The sequence below is a fragment of the Desarmillaria tabescens genome (assembly GCF_030435595.1).
Source record: "Desarmillaria tabescens strain CCBAS 213 chromosome Unknown EV420scaffold_44, whole genome shotgun sequence".
Lineage (NCBI taxonomy): Eukaryota > Fungi > Basidiomycota > Agaricomycetes > Agaricales > Physalacriaceae > Desarmillaria > Desarmillaria tabescens.
This window is the reverse complement of record NW_026848343.1, coordinates 223,562-236,882: the sequence shown is the minus strand read 5'-3', so window position 1 is coordinate 236,882 and position 13,321 is coordinate 223,562. Positions and strand designations below refer to the sequence as shown.

At 47.0% G+C, this 13,321-nt stretch overlaps 6 protein-coding genes across 6 annotated transcripts; 4 read left to right on the top strand and 2 right to left on the bottom strand.

Moving 5' to 3' along the window:
• Positions 1-1,476: 1,476 nt before the first annotated feature.
• Positions 1,477-2,691, top strand: EV420DRAFT_1647764 (pectate lyase C; the record flags this gene model as incomplete). The annotated part of the gene is made up of 11 exons (XM_060478076.1): positions 1,477-1,538; positions 1,596-1,849; positions 1,901-1,932; positions 1,988-2,053; positions 2,101-2,163; positions 2,215-2,250; positions 2,310-2,323; positions 2,376-2,400; positions 2,454-2,503; positions 2,564-2,575; positions 2,628-2,691. 11 exons carry the CDS (start codon positions 1,477-1,479, stop codon positions 2,689-2,691), a joined length of 678 nt encoding a protein of 225 aa, XP_060326155.1.
• A 1,201-nt stretch (positions 2,692-3,892) lies between these two features.
• On the top strand, positions 3,893-5,926 carry EV420DRAFT_1568733 (uncharacterized protein). Its single transcript, XM_060474184.1, has 11 exons — positions 3,893-4,356; positions 4,416-4,674; positions 4,733-4,766; positions 4,821-4,883; positions 4,938-4,991; positions 5,044-5,135; positions 5,194-5,252; positions 5,301-5,436; positions 5,506-5,570; positions 5,625-5,662; positions 5,715-5,926. The coding sequence occupies exons 1-11, from the start codon at positions 4,338-4,340 to the stop codon at positions 5,853-5,855; spliced, it is 960 nt and encodes a 319-aa protein (XP_060326154.1). The 5' UTR covers positions 3,893-4,337; the 3' UTR covers positions 5,856-5,926.
• Positions 5,927-6,395: 469 nt separating this feature from the next.
• EV420DRAFT_1568729 (uncharacterized protein) lies at positions 6,396-8,571 on the top strand. Its single transcript, XM_060474183.1, has 11 exons — positions 6,396-6,890; positions 6,943-7,201; positions 7,256-7,289; positions 7,335-7,397; positions 7,451-7,504; positions 7,565-7,656; positions 7,710-7,768; positions 7,819-7,951; positions 8,003-8,073; positions 8,127-8,164; positions 8,218-8,571. The coding sequence occupies exons 1-11, from the start codon at positions 6,872-6,874 to the stop codon at positions 8,359-8,361; spliced, it is 966 nt and encodes a 321-aa protein (XP_060326153.1). The 5' UTR covers positions 6,396-6,871; the 3' UTR covers positions 8,362-8,571.
• On the bottom strand, positions 8,538-9,231 carry EV420DRAFT_874863 (uncharacterized protein). Its single transcript, XM_060483832.1, has 2 exons — positions 8,876-9,231; positions 8,538-8,822 (listed from the first exon to the last, which is right to left on the bottom strand). The coding sequence occupies exons 1-2, from the start codon at positions 9,033-9,035 to the stop codon at positions 8,629-8,631; spliced, it is 354 nt and encodes a 117-aa protein (XP_060326152.1). The 5' UTR covers positions 9,036-9,231; the 3' UTR covers positions 8,538-8,628.
• An 854-nt stretch (positions 9,232-10,085) lies between these two features.
• Positions 10,086-10,925, bottom strand: EV420DRAFT_1568722 (cytochrome b5-like heme/steroid binding domain-containing protein). The gene is made up of 4 exons (XM_060474182.1): positions 10,603-10,925; positions 10,483-10,551; positions 10,371-10,431; positions 10,086-10,320 (listed from the first exon to the last, which is right to left on the bottom strand). Exons 1-4 carry the CDS (start codon positions 10,898-10,900, stop codon positions 10,239-10,241), a joined length of 510 nt encoding a protein of 169 aa, XP_060326151.1. The 5' UTR covers positions 10,901-10,925; the 3' UTR covers positions 10,086-10,238.
• A 187-nt stretch (positions 10,926-11,112) lies between these two features.
• On the top strand, positions 11,113-11,807 carry EV420DRAFT_1647759 (uncharacterized protein; the record flags this gene model as incomplete). The annotated part of the gene is made up of 2 exons (XM_060478075.1): positions 11,113-11,298; positions 11,349-11,807. The coding sequence occupies 2 exons, from the start codon at positions 11,113-11,115 to the stop codon at positions 11,805-11,807; spliced, it is 645 nt and encodes a 214-aa protein (XP_060326150.1).
• Between the last annotated feature and the right edge of the window lie 1,514 nt (positions 11,808-13,321).

Here is a 13,321-nt window from a genome sequence, read left to right as displayed (position 1 = left end):
CCAATTGTGTCTTCTCAACTGAACGGAAGGTGCGCGTCACGTAAGCGCTTCATAACCTTGTCCCGACTGAGCGCCATCTTGAAGGTTCTCGGCTCTTTGGAACGCGTCGTAATCCGCCGACCAGCTTGATTCCAAATCATCCGCAAAGAACCTCGTCCATCGCATCCGCAGACCCTTCTTGGTCTGTTTGAGCTCTTCGCTATGTGTCCTCGCAAGCTCGGACTGCTAGCAATGTTCACTTGTAGTGTGTAAAGAAAACAAGGATGTCGGGCATGCGGTCCGAGTGAGAGGGTGGCGAAAGTCACGTACTCTCACGAAGGAGCTTCACGCAACGTGTGACAGGTGTAAAGGCTGGTTATTGCAAAAAACCCGAGCTACTATAGCAGTACGTAGCTCTTATATACTACTAACTAATATCAAATAGATGCTATGGACTGTGTCGAGAACGGTGGAGCGTGTGGAGCGACAACGAGGGGGAGAAATGAAGGGGAAGGACTGGGCTAAAGGCCAACTCGTTACATCGAGGGTGGCTGTGCTCCGAGTCTAACGTTCGACCTCCGACCTATACCGCCTTCTCGCTCGCTCACGTTCAGCAATGGAAACAGACTTTCCGCATATTTGTGGTACCTCGTTCTCTCTATAGTGTAATGGAACGATTGGAGCCTAAGCAAGTCAAACTCTGCTATGCTTCGTTGTTCAACGAACATTCGATGGCCAGCATCTCTTGGACATCTCCTGGGATCGTTCTTCATGCTTCCAGTTCGAAAGCGTCGTGATGATTTCTTAACTTACGCCTTGTATTAACTTCTAGTCTTCCTTTCGTCCCGACGCGCCTCCTTGCTTCGAGTTGTTTGCCATAGAACTCCACAATCCAACATTTTTTTCGGAACCGTTTACTGGTCAGGTGAACGTTCCCATTTGTGCTTCCTTGAGGCCTTGCTCAGTCTTTCGTTTCTTCCTCTGTTTTCTCCAAAGAGTCCTGAGACCATCTACAGCTCACAAGTGTTAACTTCGAGAAATTTTCGGTCTACACGCGTCAGGTGCATGTATCAACTTGCATGGTTACAGTCTTTAGTACCTGTCGTGGTCACCCTCCGTGAGTATTACTGTTAAATATGCATGATCCGCATTTACACAGGGCATAGAATTCGCTGTCGAGGATTATCCGCCGATGTGTGCTGCCCTTCCTCGTGATCCTCTCGAGGTGGATTTTTCCATGCCGGTCCGTTTTCATTGCTCGTTAGGTGCTCAGAATGATACCCATAGCAGTTTTTTCCTTATTCTCAGCTTCTTGGCAAAGTCAAATGCCAAGCCAAGAGTCCTGAGTTTTCAGAGCCCCGACATGCTAACATTTTACCGACGGACCGTCCGGGACGCATAAGCGTTCAAGCCGTTCTTCCAGGAAGTAATGACTGCGCTACGAAGTATAAATTGGCTCGGATATGTTTTGTACTCCACAATCACTGGCTATTCACCATGCTCACTCTTCAAGTTCTAGCAACCATAGCCCTCGGAGCTGCAGTTGTCGCGGCAAACCCGTAAAATTTCGACGACATTGTGCCCCTTTTCCCATTTCGCTAACTCGGTAGTTCCAGGTTGGAACGTCGCACTGCAACCAACGTCTTCCCGACGCCTCCAACAACCAGCTCTCTCAGCAGTCCCATCACTATCGCTGCTGGACAGACATTCACTCCATCTCAGGCATACACTCGGTACGACCGAGGATCTGGCGCATGCAATGGACAGGCAGAAGGTGGCGACTCTGATGCTGTTTTCCTGCTTCAAGAAGGTGCCACGTTGAGTCGAGTCGTCATTGGCGCCAACCAGGCTGAAGGCGTTCATTGCCTCGGTATGCACTACCTTGACTTCGTACAGCCCCGATCTAACAGAATTCCCACAGGTTCGTGTACCTTGGATCACGTCTATTTCGAGGTAACCATCTCTCCTCATGTTGACAGATGCCAACCACTAAAGTATCAGTACTTAGGACGTCTGCGAGGACGCTATCACGATTAAACAGACTTCGGGTACCTCCCGTATCAACTATGGCGGCGTATGTCGAGCTACGTAGTGCACTTCTTACCACTAATTTTTATTAAGGCCAAACACGCTGAAGACAAAGTGGTTCAACACAATGGTGGTGGAACTGTGATCATCAACTCGGTAAGAAAAACAAACATCGGACGTTAGATCTCAGAACTCATCCCCATGTAGTTTTACGTTGAAGATTTTGGAAAGCTTTACCGAAGTGTAAGCCTCTCTCTTAATCTCTCGTGAAACTTTCTCGCTTTATTAACTGGATGTCGCAGTGTGGAAATTGCAAGTAAGTCCATGAACGCGAAGCGTGCATTCCATCATTCTTATACCGATTCTAGAACGCAATACCAGCGCAAGGTTCAAGTGGGTATTTCGACTCTTCATGGGGACAAACTGTTGATTTCCCCATGCTGCAGATAAATGATGTATGGGCCGTCAATGGTGACGTTCTCGCTGGCATCAATTCGTGAGCACAAGAGCATCCATGGGCATTGGAACAACACTCATACCGTTTATCTCTTTCTAGCAATTACGGAGAGTGAGTTGACAACACTTTCGTTTGAGTTTTTGCTTTACTTGGTGTATGCCAGCACTGCAACGATCCGTACAACGACTGTCGATGATGTTGACACTATCTGCGAAAGGCAAGTCTAGGAATTGTGCAATTTAGTTTCGTGTTTCTCAGTAAATATTCCAGGTATGAAGGTAACGATGACGGTGATGAGCCCGAGGAGCTTGGCAGCGGACCGGACAGCAAAGTAGGTGAAAACATCTGTTTCTGTTTCGTTCATTGATGTCTTCTGGCACTAGTACTGCCTTTACTCGACTTCCGATATCACGGAAGCCTGAGGTCTTAAGATCGCCTGCCCTGTTCTAGTTGATCTGCAGCACTCGTACTGTGCGATTCCGAAATGAATCTTGATTCGCTACTTCGTCTCTCAGATCATCAAGCTTTACTTCCACCCGCTTTCATGCGGCACAACTGTTTCTCAGTATCTTTGGTATCTATTACTGTCATCCCTTGCAATTGGACTCATAGCGTCCAATACAAGGCCACGGCGTGAAGCCCTGTTATCAATAAGTAGAAGTCCATGGGAATTCAATCCAGTGCTTTCGAATTCGACCTCTTAGCGCTAATCACTGGGCAAGAGTTCAGTACGGGCTCGGCGTCCCGAAACAGAAAACGATTCAATTCCAATGATTTCTACGAGGATCAGCAGATGATTGCTCTGATATGGAGAACATGTGCTGATTGCATATCATCGTGAGCATCATCTTTGTTCGTTATGACAACAAAGAAGTCTTACTGAGAAGCCTTTCAGGCATCAGCTGGGGTGAGGTGCAGATGTGAGAGAGAGAGAGGAAATCCTTTGGGAGTGATATCATTATTTTCGAGAAGAATTAGAACGATCCAAAGGGAAGACACATGTTATATGCTAGAAATACAATTCGGGCGAGATTTGAGTGAAGCGTGATATCGGATCTATCCAAGCAGGTTGGTGACTCGCCGTGCCCCATTCAGTGGAAGTTGAATCTGCCCAGGAAGTCTGGTATGCAACTTGAGGATCGCAGAAGCAGCGCTGATAGATTGATAGATGCATCATAATATCGACGAGCCATATGCGTAAGAAAGCATGGTGGGAAGAACAGAGCAAGACGCCGTTTCGATGATGATGTCGTCCACAGTAACACAGCCCTGTAAGCTTGGTAGTTGCATAAATTTCAAAGCATATTCTTTTCTTCGAAGTCATATTTGGGGAGTCGCACGGAAGTTCAGTCAAAACGAAGGGATCAGAAGATTACTTAGTGGAAGAGTCAAATCAGGAAGCTAGATTTTCTCGGGCCGCCCTTTTCAATCAACGAACCATGCTCATCACCACACTCGGTCTGCTCGCACTATCCCGCTCTAGGTAGATTCTACCTCGACACATCAATCAAGATTTTTTCCCATCCACCCCGAATTATCCGCAGGACAATGTGGCCCAAACAAAGGGACCAGGTTACGGAACTGCAAGTTCTGAGACGATTTGACAACTCGACTCTTTTCCGATACGGAGGCGCGTCTATTATCTTGCCGTTTCAAGACGAATAACTTGGTATCCTAGTATCATGATTCTAGTTCGCAAAATCTTGCATCTGATTTGAACAAACGATCTGTCCTCTAGAGTCAGACATTCAAAAATCATTGAATTTTCAATCATGATAGTTACTTTTTTCAACAAAGTTTCCGTTGCCATTCACATCCATCCACTCAGATTATCCACTTCGTCAGTATTTCCCATTTCCCTCCTCCCTAAGCGATGATGTCCACTGCCCAACGTGAGTCGTGCCATGAATCCCTCATTTATCGCCTTTAAACTAACTTTGTAATTCACTAGTTGATTATGAAGCGCTCGAGTTCTGCGTACAAGCATTCGATGTCATTCTGATTATCACATTCATCCTGTTAGGCCTAACAAGCCTGACAGCGAAGCTTTCCTCGCGCATATCCAGGTCAAAAACTTGGTACCTGTTCATCGGAAGCACGATGTTCTGGTGTATCGCGTACCTGTTATTGCTCGGCCGACAAGGCAACCGAGACCCTGCCTTCGGCATCTGTCTCTTGCAGTCAGCCCTGGTATATGCGGCCAATCCTATGTAAGTACTCTTCCAATAGTTTCTTAAGGTATTTGACTGCACAATACGGTTCTTCAAGAGCTACGATCTCCGCCTTGGGCCTGGCGCTCGAGGTATGCTAGATGTTGTTATTCGGAAGACGTAACGTAACTGAGCCTCAGATGCAGCTGCACATGAAGCTTAATATCCTGTCATTTTCCGACAAAAGACTGAAAGAATGGCAATCCTGGGTACGATATTAATTCGGTTGCACTATGTATCTTCTATACCGATAGCCTTGGAAGTTCCTTGCTGCGCCGCCTGCTGTCGGTCTGGTGGTGTTCTTCTATGTCTTAGGTGTAAGCTTCATGAGCTCGCTTGTCAATGCATGGCTCATCTTACTCATTTCAGATCGGAGCCGCCCACCCAGATGCCGTCCAACGAGATTCGAGCCGTATCTTCTGTCACATCCCTCATATAGATGGGTTCGGAATTGGGCAACCGTTCGTCAACCTGCTGAAATTTATCGCAGCATATCCGTCTAAGCTTCTCATCTCGTAGGTTCGTCATTAGCGCCGTAACAACCATGATACCCGACGCCCTCGTCCTTCTCTTTTCTGGTGAGGGATGTGCCATTGATCCATTCGAAGGGTCTCAAATTCCTGCAGGTCTGGTTGCTATCAAGGTATGTATTAGCAAGCGTAGATATGGACAGGCTCTTCCACCAAGCGGAAATGCCCGCATTACCGTGTCGTGGGTTATACGTGTAACCGCGCTCACAGTTCTGCTTTCCATCGGTAATGTGTAAGTCTGATCTGATCACTCATACTTTGGCATCAGAATCAACTTATCCCCCATCCCTTTTCCCAACAGCATGGCTATAACCAGCTTGGTGATGACCACATCGACGGCAGGATGGAACTTGGCCCTGACGTCAAGTCTGTAAAATCCCCGTCTGTTTGAGAGAGATGCCACTGATTTCTTTATGTTAGTGCCTGTGTCCGTAGTTCTAGTCTTTGGCACCCAGATGGTATTCAAAGTTGACTGACATCAGATTGTCTCCATACTGACGAGCCCGATAGGACTTCTTGCATACGTGGTGCTGCCGCCATAAAGCAAGCAGAGGGGAGTCGAGAAAAGAGGCGAAGGGTTTGGAGATGGCCATTAGTGTGCGACCATCTCCTAGTCGCATCGACCTTCTGCGTCCGTGTGAGGACAGATGAAGAAACCCGGCGCGAGATGCCAATTCCTATTCAGCAGCATTGTCTCTATTCTATAATTGCAATTAAATAGCATTCCATACACTTGTGTCAAACTGTAATGAACCATCGAATCCAGAGGGTAAATTCTTCCCCAGCCAAAAAAGATCCAGCGCTACATCATTCGTGGTCAACAGTTGTCGCTTTCCAGCACCGAGCTACGGCACATCTGTGGTTTATCCTCCGGCTATTCTCAATTCTGCAGGAACGACCAGAAGATGTTTCGTAGAGTGGGCGTTTATGCAGTCGACAATTGAGTGTATCCCCACCGATGCGCCGGTAATGTGATGAACAATGAGGCTGGGTTCTCGAATTAAACCATCACAGAAAGAAACAGCTGGAAATCCCGGGAGCAGTACACAGAAATGATCGGGCAACAAAGACTCTGAACGAACTGGGGATACTAGAAGGGGTAAGCCTGCCGTACGACAAACAGTTCGGTGTAGCCTTCCTTGAGCTCGAGTCGGTATTTGAAGCTGCACGTGGTCGCCTCGAACGGGAAGGTGCGCTTGACATTTTCGGTCCCACGCAGTTTTCTCCGACAGTCTCTCACGAAAGTTGATCTAAGCTAATAAATCGTCGCTCTTGGGCTCAATGCTGTCTCGGTTAGTGCCATTGTACCTAGTACTGGATCAGTTGCTATCCCAATTATCCATTACAAAGCGGTAAAATCAACTTTCATAGTCCCTTGATAGATCTTTTGATCATCCTTCACTATCGTATACTAGGTCTCAGAAGCAACTTACAATCACAATATACCGCCACTGTTCTAATAGTGGGTCTTATACATGACTTCGTCTCTCAGCATCATGATATTTGTCGAAGGAAACTGTATCTGATTATCGCAGAGATCCAGAAAATCACGAAATTTTCAATCATGATAGTTGCCCTATGACTTACCCGTCGCTTGACTCCGGTACCTCCATTGCATTCAAATTATCCTCTCCCTCCGCTTTCCCTATTGTCCTCCTTTCCAAGTAATGGCGGCCAATGCCCAGCGTAAGTTCCCCCACAAATCCTCCCATATCTCGTCTATAACTCGACTGCCTAGTTGATTCCGATGCCCTCGAGTTCATCGTTGAATTATTCGATGCGATCCTTATCAGCACGTTTGTCTTGCTCGGTTTGACGTGCATAACAGCGAAACTTTCTTCACGTATAACAAGGTCAAAAACATGGTTTCTGTTCATCGGAAGTACAATGTTCTGGTGTGGCGCATACCTGTTATTGCTTGGCCGGCAGGGCAATCAGGAGCCTCCTTTTGGTATCTGCATCTTGCAGTCAGCCCTCGGCTATGCTGCCAATCCATTGTAAGTTACTTGTTCATTTTTAACACTGACTGAATTCATACGAGCTTTATCTAGCACCACAATCTCCGCATTGGGCCTGGTGCTCGAGGTATGGCAAGCCCTGTGGAAATAGAACATAGCTGAGGCTCTGTAGCTACACATGAAGCTTAATATCCTATCGATCTCAGATAGAAAGATGAAGCAGTGGCGGTCTTGGGTACATTTTCCCTTCTGTCTTGTCTACCTCTTTGTCAACAGCATCTTGTGCAGTTACTCGCAATACCCCCTGCCGTTGGTATCGTTGTCTTTTTTTATGTTATAGCTGTGAGCATCAATCGCCGATCATTCGCAACTTCCATTCTGACGTGAAGCTCTACCTTTCAGGTCGGAGTTGCCCACCCAGAAGCTGTGCAGCGAGATGCGAGCCGCATTTTCTGTCATATTGCTTTCATAGATGGATTTGGCCCAGGACAACCGTTCGTCTAGTCGTCGTCCTTTTCTCGTACCCACCTGACTTTGCATCTTACAGGTACATCATAAGTACCATAACGACAATGCTACCCGACACCTTTGTGTTTATCTTCTCTAGCAAGTATCCTTTCACTCACCGACATGTCGAAGGTCCTGAATTCCCGTAGTTCTCGTTGCTATCAAAGTTTGCATCACCAAACGTAGACTCGGGCGCGCAATTCCGACAAGTAATACCTCAGTTACAGTATCCTTGGTCATACGTGTGATAGCACTTACAGTTCTTCTCTCCATCGGTAATGTGTAAGTCAAGCCCGTTCACTGTGACCATGTCTCCAATTTGTTCTTTGCTAGGATGGGAATAACCAGTCTTGTAATGGATCCCAACTCGTCAGCCATAGGATGGAACTTGGCTTTAACCTTGAGTATGCTAGACCCTCGTCTCTATGACACTAACACTAACCTCCCTGCGTACTAGTGCCCGTATCCGTCTTACTACTCTTTGGCACACAAAAGGTGTGTGTCACGGCTGCTACACAAAGGCGCGCAATATACTAACAAGCTAACAGGACTTATTGCATGCCTGGTGTCGCCGAAATAAAACCAGTAGAGGGGATACGACCAAGCTGTCAAAAGATATAGAGATGGCCAATGTGCGACCGTCCCCAAGTCGTGTAGACTTGTTACAACCTCGCAGCAGTGAAGAAAGATGAGAAGCTTAGGGCGATAATCTTTCTCTCTCTCGGTAGCAATTCCTCTCAAGGTCAATGTATCATATGTTGACATACATAATTTCATGGAACGACTTATTCCAAATTACGAACTGTTACGACACATGAACTATATCGCATCTAGAGGCAATGTATATGTGATAGGTTAAAAATACACGGGTGTGGAAGGAAATGAATATAAATATAAGGAGTCCAACTAAAATCGGGGAACAAAATTTAGAAAGAGTCGACACCAATTGACTTTCACGTCTATTTTCTCGGCCAACCAGAAGGTCTGCTGGAGGGTATACCAGATGGTCTGCCGTAGGGGATACCTGAAGGTTTGCCGTAAGGTATGCCAGACGGTTTGCCCCACGGTATGCCAGACGGTTTGCTGTACGGTACACCAGATGGTTTCCCGGATGGCACACCAGAAGGGATGTTCATAGGACTTGTCGCGCTCGCTAATTATCCACCGTCAGTCACCATATAATATTCACGTGAAGTTATCACTCACGCTTATACAGATACCACGGCTTGAGAGGAGGGAGCCCCTTCGCAAAACGTTGGGCGTTTGTTTCCCGTTTCACGGGCGCCGCGACAACAGCGGCGACGAGAGCAAAGAAGAAGAGGGCGAAGACTTGGAAGTGCATTGTTACGTTGAGATGAGGTACCATCCATTCAACCAACCTCTCTTATACCGCAGAGTAAAACAGCTTTCTTCCATCTTCCTCGGGGTGGGGTTCTCAGACATCGAAGAGTACTCCAAAAAAGAAAGTCGAGGATAACCCCCTCTTTTCGCGAGGATATCGTGATCGCTTGCACCGCCGAGAGGATACTCCCCGTCCGAGGGAAGGCGAGAGGAAAGAGCTTGTCAAACTGCATGCCTGACTGCTAGAGGATGATAGCATAACTTTTAGAACAGAACAAAATGATGCTTGTTCCCTGCACTTCAAATGGTGGATCTCGATCAACTTGAAGGTAGTAGGGGTCAAGAGCTGTACCAAGAAGTGTAGGGGGTAGATTCAACAGATAGACATCTTATCCACTATAGGGCTGTTCAAACTTTCATGGAAGGGTCGGTGCATTCGAAGGGTTTGAGTTTAGGAGACCGGTATGTGGTCTCAAACGAGGAGGAACAGAGGAACACCAGCGTTCTGTCCCACCACAAAATGAGTCAGACCATAGTAATACCATGCTATTGTGCCAGATATCCACCAGGGACGAACCGATAACGTCTCAAGGACATGATACTGTCACAGGGAAGGAAAGAGGAGTTTCACATGCAGATTTTTGCCCGCTTTCACATGCACACAACGCCGAATGGGAACTAATATACCACTGAACACAAGGCTTCGATTGGCAAGTACGTGAGAAGATGGAAGGAGACGTGAGAGCCTTGCAATGCACATGAATCAGGGTGCTTTAGTAAAGCAGGCACATCGGGATAAGTTTTCCGACCGGGACGCAAACCCTGGACTCCAGAAATATGCTTCATACATCAAGACGGAGCACGACGTCGCCGCAAATTCACGGATTCTTGGAGGCAAGAGACGTACAGACAGACTGAAGAGGTACCTAAGAGTGAGGATCAGGCACCGGCAATCCAGCAGAGTGACCCTTGTAAGCATCAGGGTGGTGAGCGGTGAGCAAGTCATATCAATCCGAAATGTTTCTGCGTGTATCAATGCTAACAAGGTGTTGGAGTGGACACTTGGGAGGTATCGAAAAGTGTTGGATGCGTATCGCAGTTCTTCCGATACTACGGTATCGACGTCAAGGACTTCGTAAGCGTCGTCGTTAGTGTGCAAGAAAGCAACTTCAATATTGGCGGTGTTAGTACAATCGTAGATGTAATATATGCAAAAGAGCAGAAGCATTTAGGCAGCGTCGTTCTCTACGAGCTTGCCACAAATGATATACTTGTTCGAAAAATGGTCGATCCAGCCTTTCATGTTATCGCTGTTCAAAAGTTAACAGGTTTGCAGTTATAATGACAGCGAGGAACGTACATTTCGTCCTGTTTTAGATCTTCGAGCTTGTCCAGAGGTTGATCAATGGGTGTAAGCATCTCTGCAAAAGTAATTAGTATCGGGAATCATAACAAGGACAATGACTACATACCGACATCAAACGACTGCTTCGCCATTCCCCTTGACGCATCGCGTCCGGCAAAATTTCCATACATACCGCCTAAAAACTTCTGTCAGACATAATACGCTACTGATTTAGCAACTGACGTACCAGGGCCATAAAAACTCCTTCCGGCGGTAACATCGAAAACGATTCCATTGATCGCCAGCAGAATCCTTTCGTTGTCTTTGCCATTGAAAGGTTGCAGCGTCTTTGGCGTGAAGTTTTCGAAAATCACGGTTGGCGGATGGTACTTCGGCATCCACGAGTAGCCGCCTTTGAATTCATTGGGAACAGCACCTTTAGCAGCGGTGGAGGGGGAAGGAAAGACGATGCGCTGGACGGAGTATAATATGAAGAGGAAAAGGGCAGTGTTGACGGGAGTTCCAAGTTCGAGAGTGAGGCCCATGGTGGTTGGAAGGAAAGATTGCTGACAGCGGTAAACTCTGCGCCGACGTGTGAACGTTTGGCACCGGGCCGGTTACATACAGAGGCTGACATCAACTTGGTCCACTGGCAACTTTATCTTTCCTCAACCATCATCTGGCACCTGCTCAATATTTTCTATTCATCTCGCTCGTTTTACAGTCACTCTTTTACGCTTTTTTCTACGATAGCTATATGTCTCCAGTCGCTCGCTCAGCACCTCACGCTCCTCAATCACGCCCTTCAGTCATGGTCGGCATCATCATCGGTTGTATCGTCGCCCTATACCTCGTCGTCGTTCTGTTCTACTACCTCTGTTGCTCCATATCCGGGACCTTCTTTGTTCAGAGAAGTAAAGAAAGGACGGTGCCCTACAGCGAGGTGCGTCACTCATCTGCACTCAACTTGACCCTGATTTGAACGACCTTTAGGCTCAATATCTTGTTGATTTTATATCAGCAAGCGGAAAGCCAAGACAATCTCCGGACCTCTACACCACGCCCGTCATGCGCTACAGGTTTCTTTTCCGTCAAATGTACCCCGGGCGACGCCGGTCGCCATTTGAGTTCCGCCGTATTGTCTGCCTCCCTCCCTCTCCGCTTCGGCACCTTCTCGCATCTCGCTTTATGAACGAAGAGGAATTGCTACTCCATGATTCATCGAGCAGGCAAGGACTCAAGAGCAAAGCATCTCCTGCGGTCACTATCATATGTTCTCTCGACTACATACCGTTGTACGACGGCCCCTACCCCTTGGGAACTGTCACCTGTACGCTCGGTAAACCTATCAAGGGAATCTTCGGGGACGACGCTGATGGAAAGGAGAACCAGCCTATTCCGGAAGTTCTGATACAGGAAGAGGGGCAATCCGTAATGCCACGCCGCCACTGAACAACTCTACCTCACGATTCATCACTTTCTGTGTCTCTCGGATATCTCAAGTCTATACATTCCTTTCTCTAAACTTGCATATCTGTTTCATCCTATCTTCCTGAATTATTTGATCTCGCGAAAATGCAGTCGTTCTTCTATTTTCGGCTCAATACTAGACGTTTTTCCAGCAAATGTATAAAGCTTTGGGTGTAACAGCTGTAACACGTGGCGAGCAATTGAGATATCCCGCACACTTCCCCCCCCCCCCGCATCGACGATCGACGAGACCTAGCTGAGAAAGAAAGACAGATGAAAGCATACCAGGCACGTTGAAAAGAGCGGGATCCCGCGCAAAAGCCCATTGAATTTTATCTGTCACAAAGTGTCGGCCGCCAGAAAAATAAAGCGCGAGATGGAAGAGCAACTTGCAAGCGTTAACCTGCAGGGACCATGATTTCGGCAGAAAGTCCCGATTTGGTAGTCAACGCTATTCTTCGACTTCGTCGGCGTCTTCAGCGTATTACGCCCTGCCGTCTCTCACATCAGTGACGAGAAGCAGTCTGAAATAATGGATAAAATAACAGTATATTTCGGTGAATGTGTAGTTGGAGGAGGAGGGCCATATCATGGCAGAGTGTCGAGGTGACTGGGAGACAAGGATTATTCATTCCGAGGCTTATACACTGTGCAGAGACCAGTGAATCAACGATCGAAATCATATAATGCCAAGGGAAATCAACAAAATATCTATGCAGACAACCGGAGGAACTTTCAGACGTCAGCGTTGCCGCGATATTGGAAATGGATTTGACTGTACTTTTGTACTTTCCAGCATTTTCTTTCCTCTCCTCAATTTATTGCTTACGAACTGAATTTAGAGATTCCTCAAGATATAGTAAGATTTCCTTACCAATGCAAGCCTCACTCTCTTAGCACCTATTCATTTCAAAACACATGTGCACTCAGCGACTATCACGACATAATTTCACCGATTTGTACGTCTAACGGCCCATTGGCATTCCGAACTTAAGCTGGAATGGCCGAGTCCTGTTTTATCCATGCAGCTCAATAATGTGCCTGTGAGATGATATCTGAACCCTGGATTCTCGCGAGATGCTTTCTGAATTTAACTCGGTGTCCAATTCGAAAGCTATTCGTAGCTTCAGTGCGACCATTCTCGCCTGAACATCAAATGCTCTGTGTCTCCCTGGGCCTGAAGCGTAGGTGCTTTGCAACTATTCACTTCATATTGATTCGCACATAGGGACTAGCACGCCGCAGCCTTCACCATATCCGAAACCAACGATATTTGAATGCTTCTAGCCGGTGATGTACTACGGAATAACTGAATGAATGGAATGGAGGCGAATGTCTCCATGCTCACCATTCAAACCTATTGTCAGGTTCAACGTTCAGCCCCGAAGCATCTGCGAATCAAAGGTATATTTCAGGTTAGTTCAACCCGAGCCGATCATTAAAAGAACCTTTCACTGATAAGTAGTTGAAATGACGCCTTGGGGTTTCCCCGATAT

What these genes read in the sequence shown, in the direction of transcription:
- EV420DRAFT_1568722 (XM_060474182.1), bottom strand. Translation starts at nt 10,900, where the DNA reads ATGGGCCTCACTCTCGAACTTGGAACTCCCGTCAACACTGCCCTTTTC. An exon ending in AAGGAGTTTTTATGGCCCTG is followed by an intron (nt 10,552 to 10,602) that starts GTACGTCAGTTG and finishes AGAAGTTTTTAG; the next exon opens with GCGGTATGTATGGAAATTTT. An exon ending in GATCTAAAACAGGACGAAAT is followed by an intron (nt 10,321 to 10,370) that starts GTACGTTCCTCG and finishes ACTTTTGAACAG; the next exon opens with CGATAACATGAAAGGCTGGA.
- EV420DRAFT_874863 (XM_060483832.1), bottom strand. Translation starts at nt 9,035, where the DNA reads ATGGTACCTCATCTCAACGTAACAATGCACTTCCAAGTCTTCGCCCTC. An exon ending in GCCGTGGTATCTGTATAAGC is followed by an intron (nt 8,823 to 8,875) that starts GTGAGTGATAAC and finishes GTGGATAATTAG; the next exon opens with CGAGCGCGACAAGTCCTATG.
- EV420DRAFT_1568733 (XM_060474184.1), top strand. An exon ending in GTATATGCGGCCAATCCTAT is followed by an intron (nt 4,675 to 4,732) that starts GTAAGTACTCTT and finishes CGGTTCTTCAAG; the next exon opens with AGCTACGATCTCCGCCTTGG. An exon ending in TAGTCTTTGGCACCCAGATG is followed by an intron (nt 5,663 to 5,714) that starts GTATTCAAAGTT and finishes CGAGCCCGATAG; the next exon opens with GACTTCTTGCATACGTGGTG.
- EV420DRAFT_1568729 (XM_060474183.1), top strand. An exon ending in GGCTATGCTGCCAATCCATT is followed by an intron (nt 7,202 to 7,255) that starts GTAAGTTACTTG and finishes AGCTTTATCTAG; the next exon opens with CACCACAATCTCCGCATTGG. An exon ending in TCTTTTTTTATGTTATAGCT is followed by an intron (nt 7,505 to 7,564) that starts GTGAGCATCAAT and finishes TCTACCTTTCAG; the next exon opens with GTCGGAGTTGCCCACCCAGA.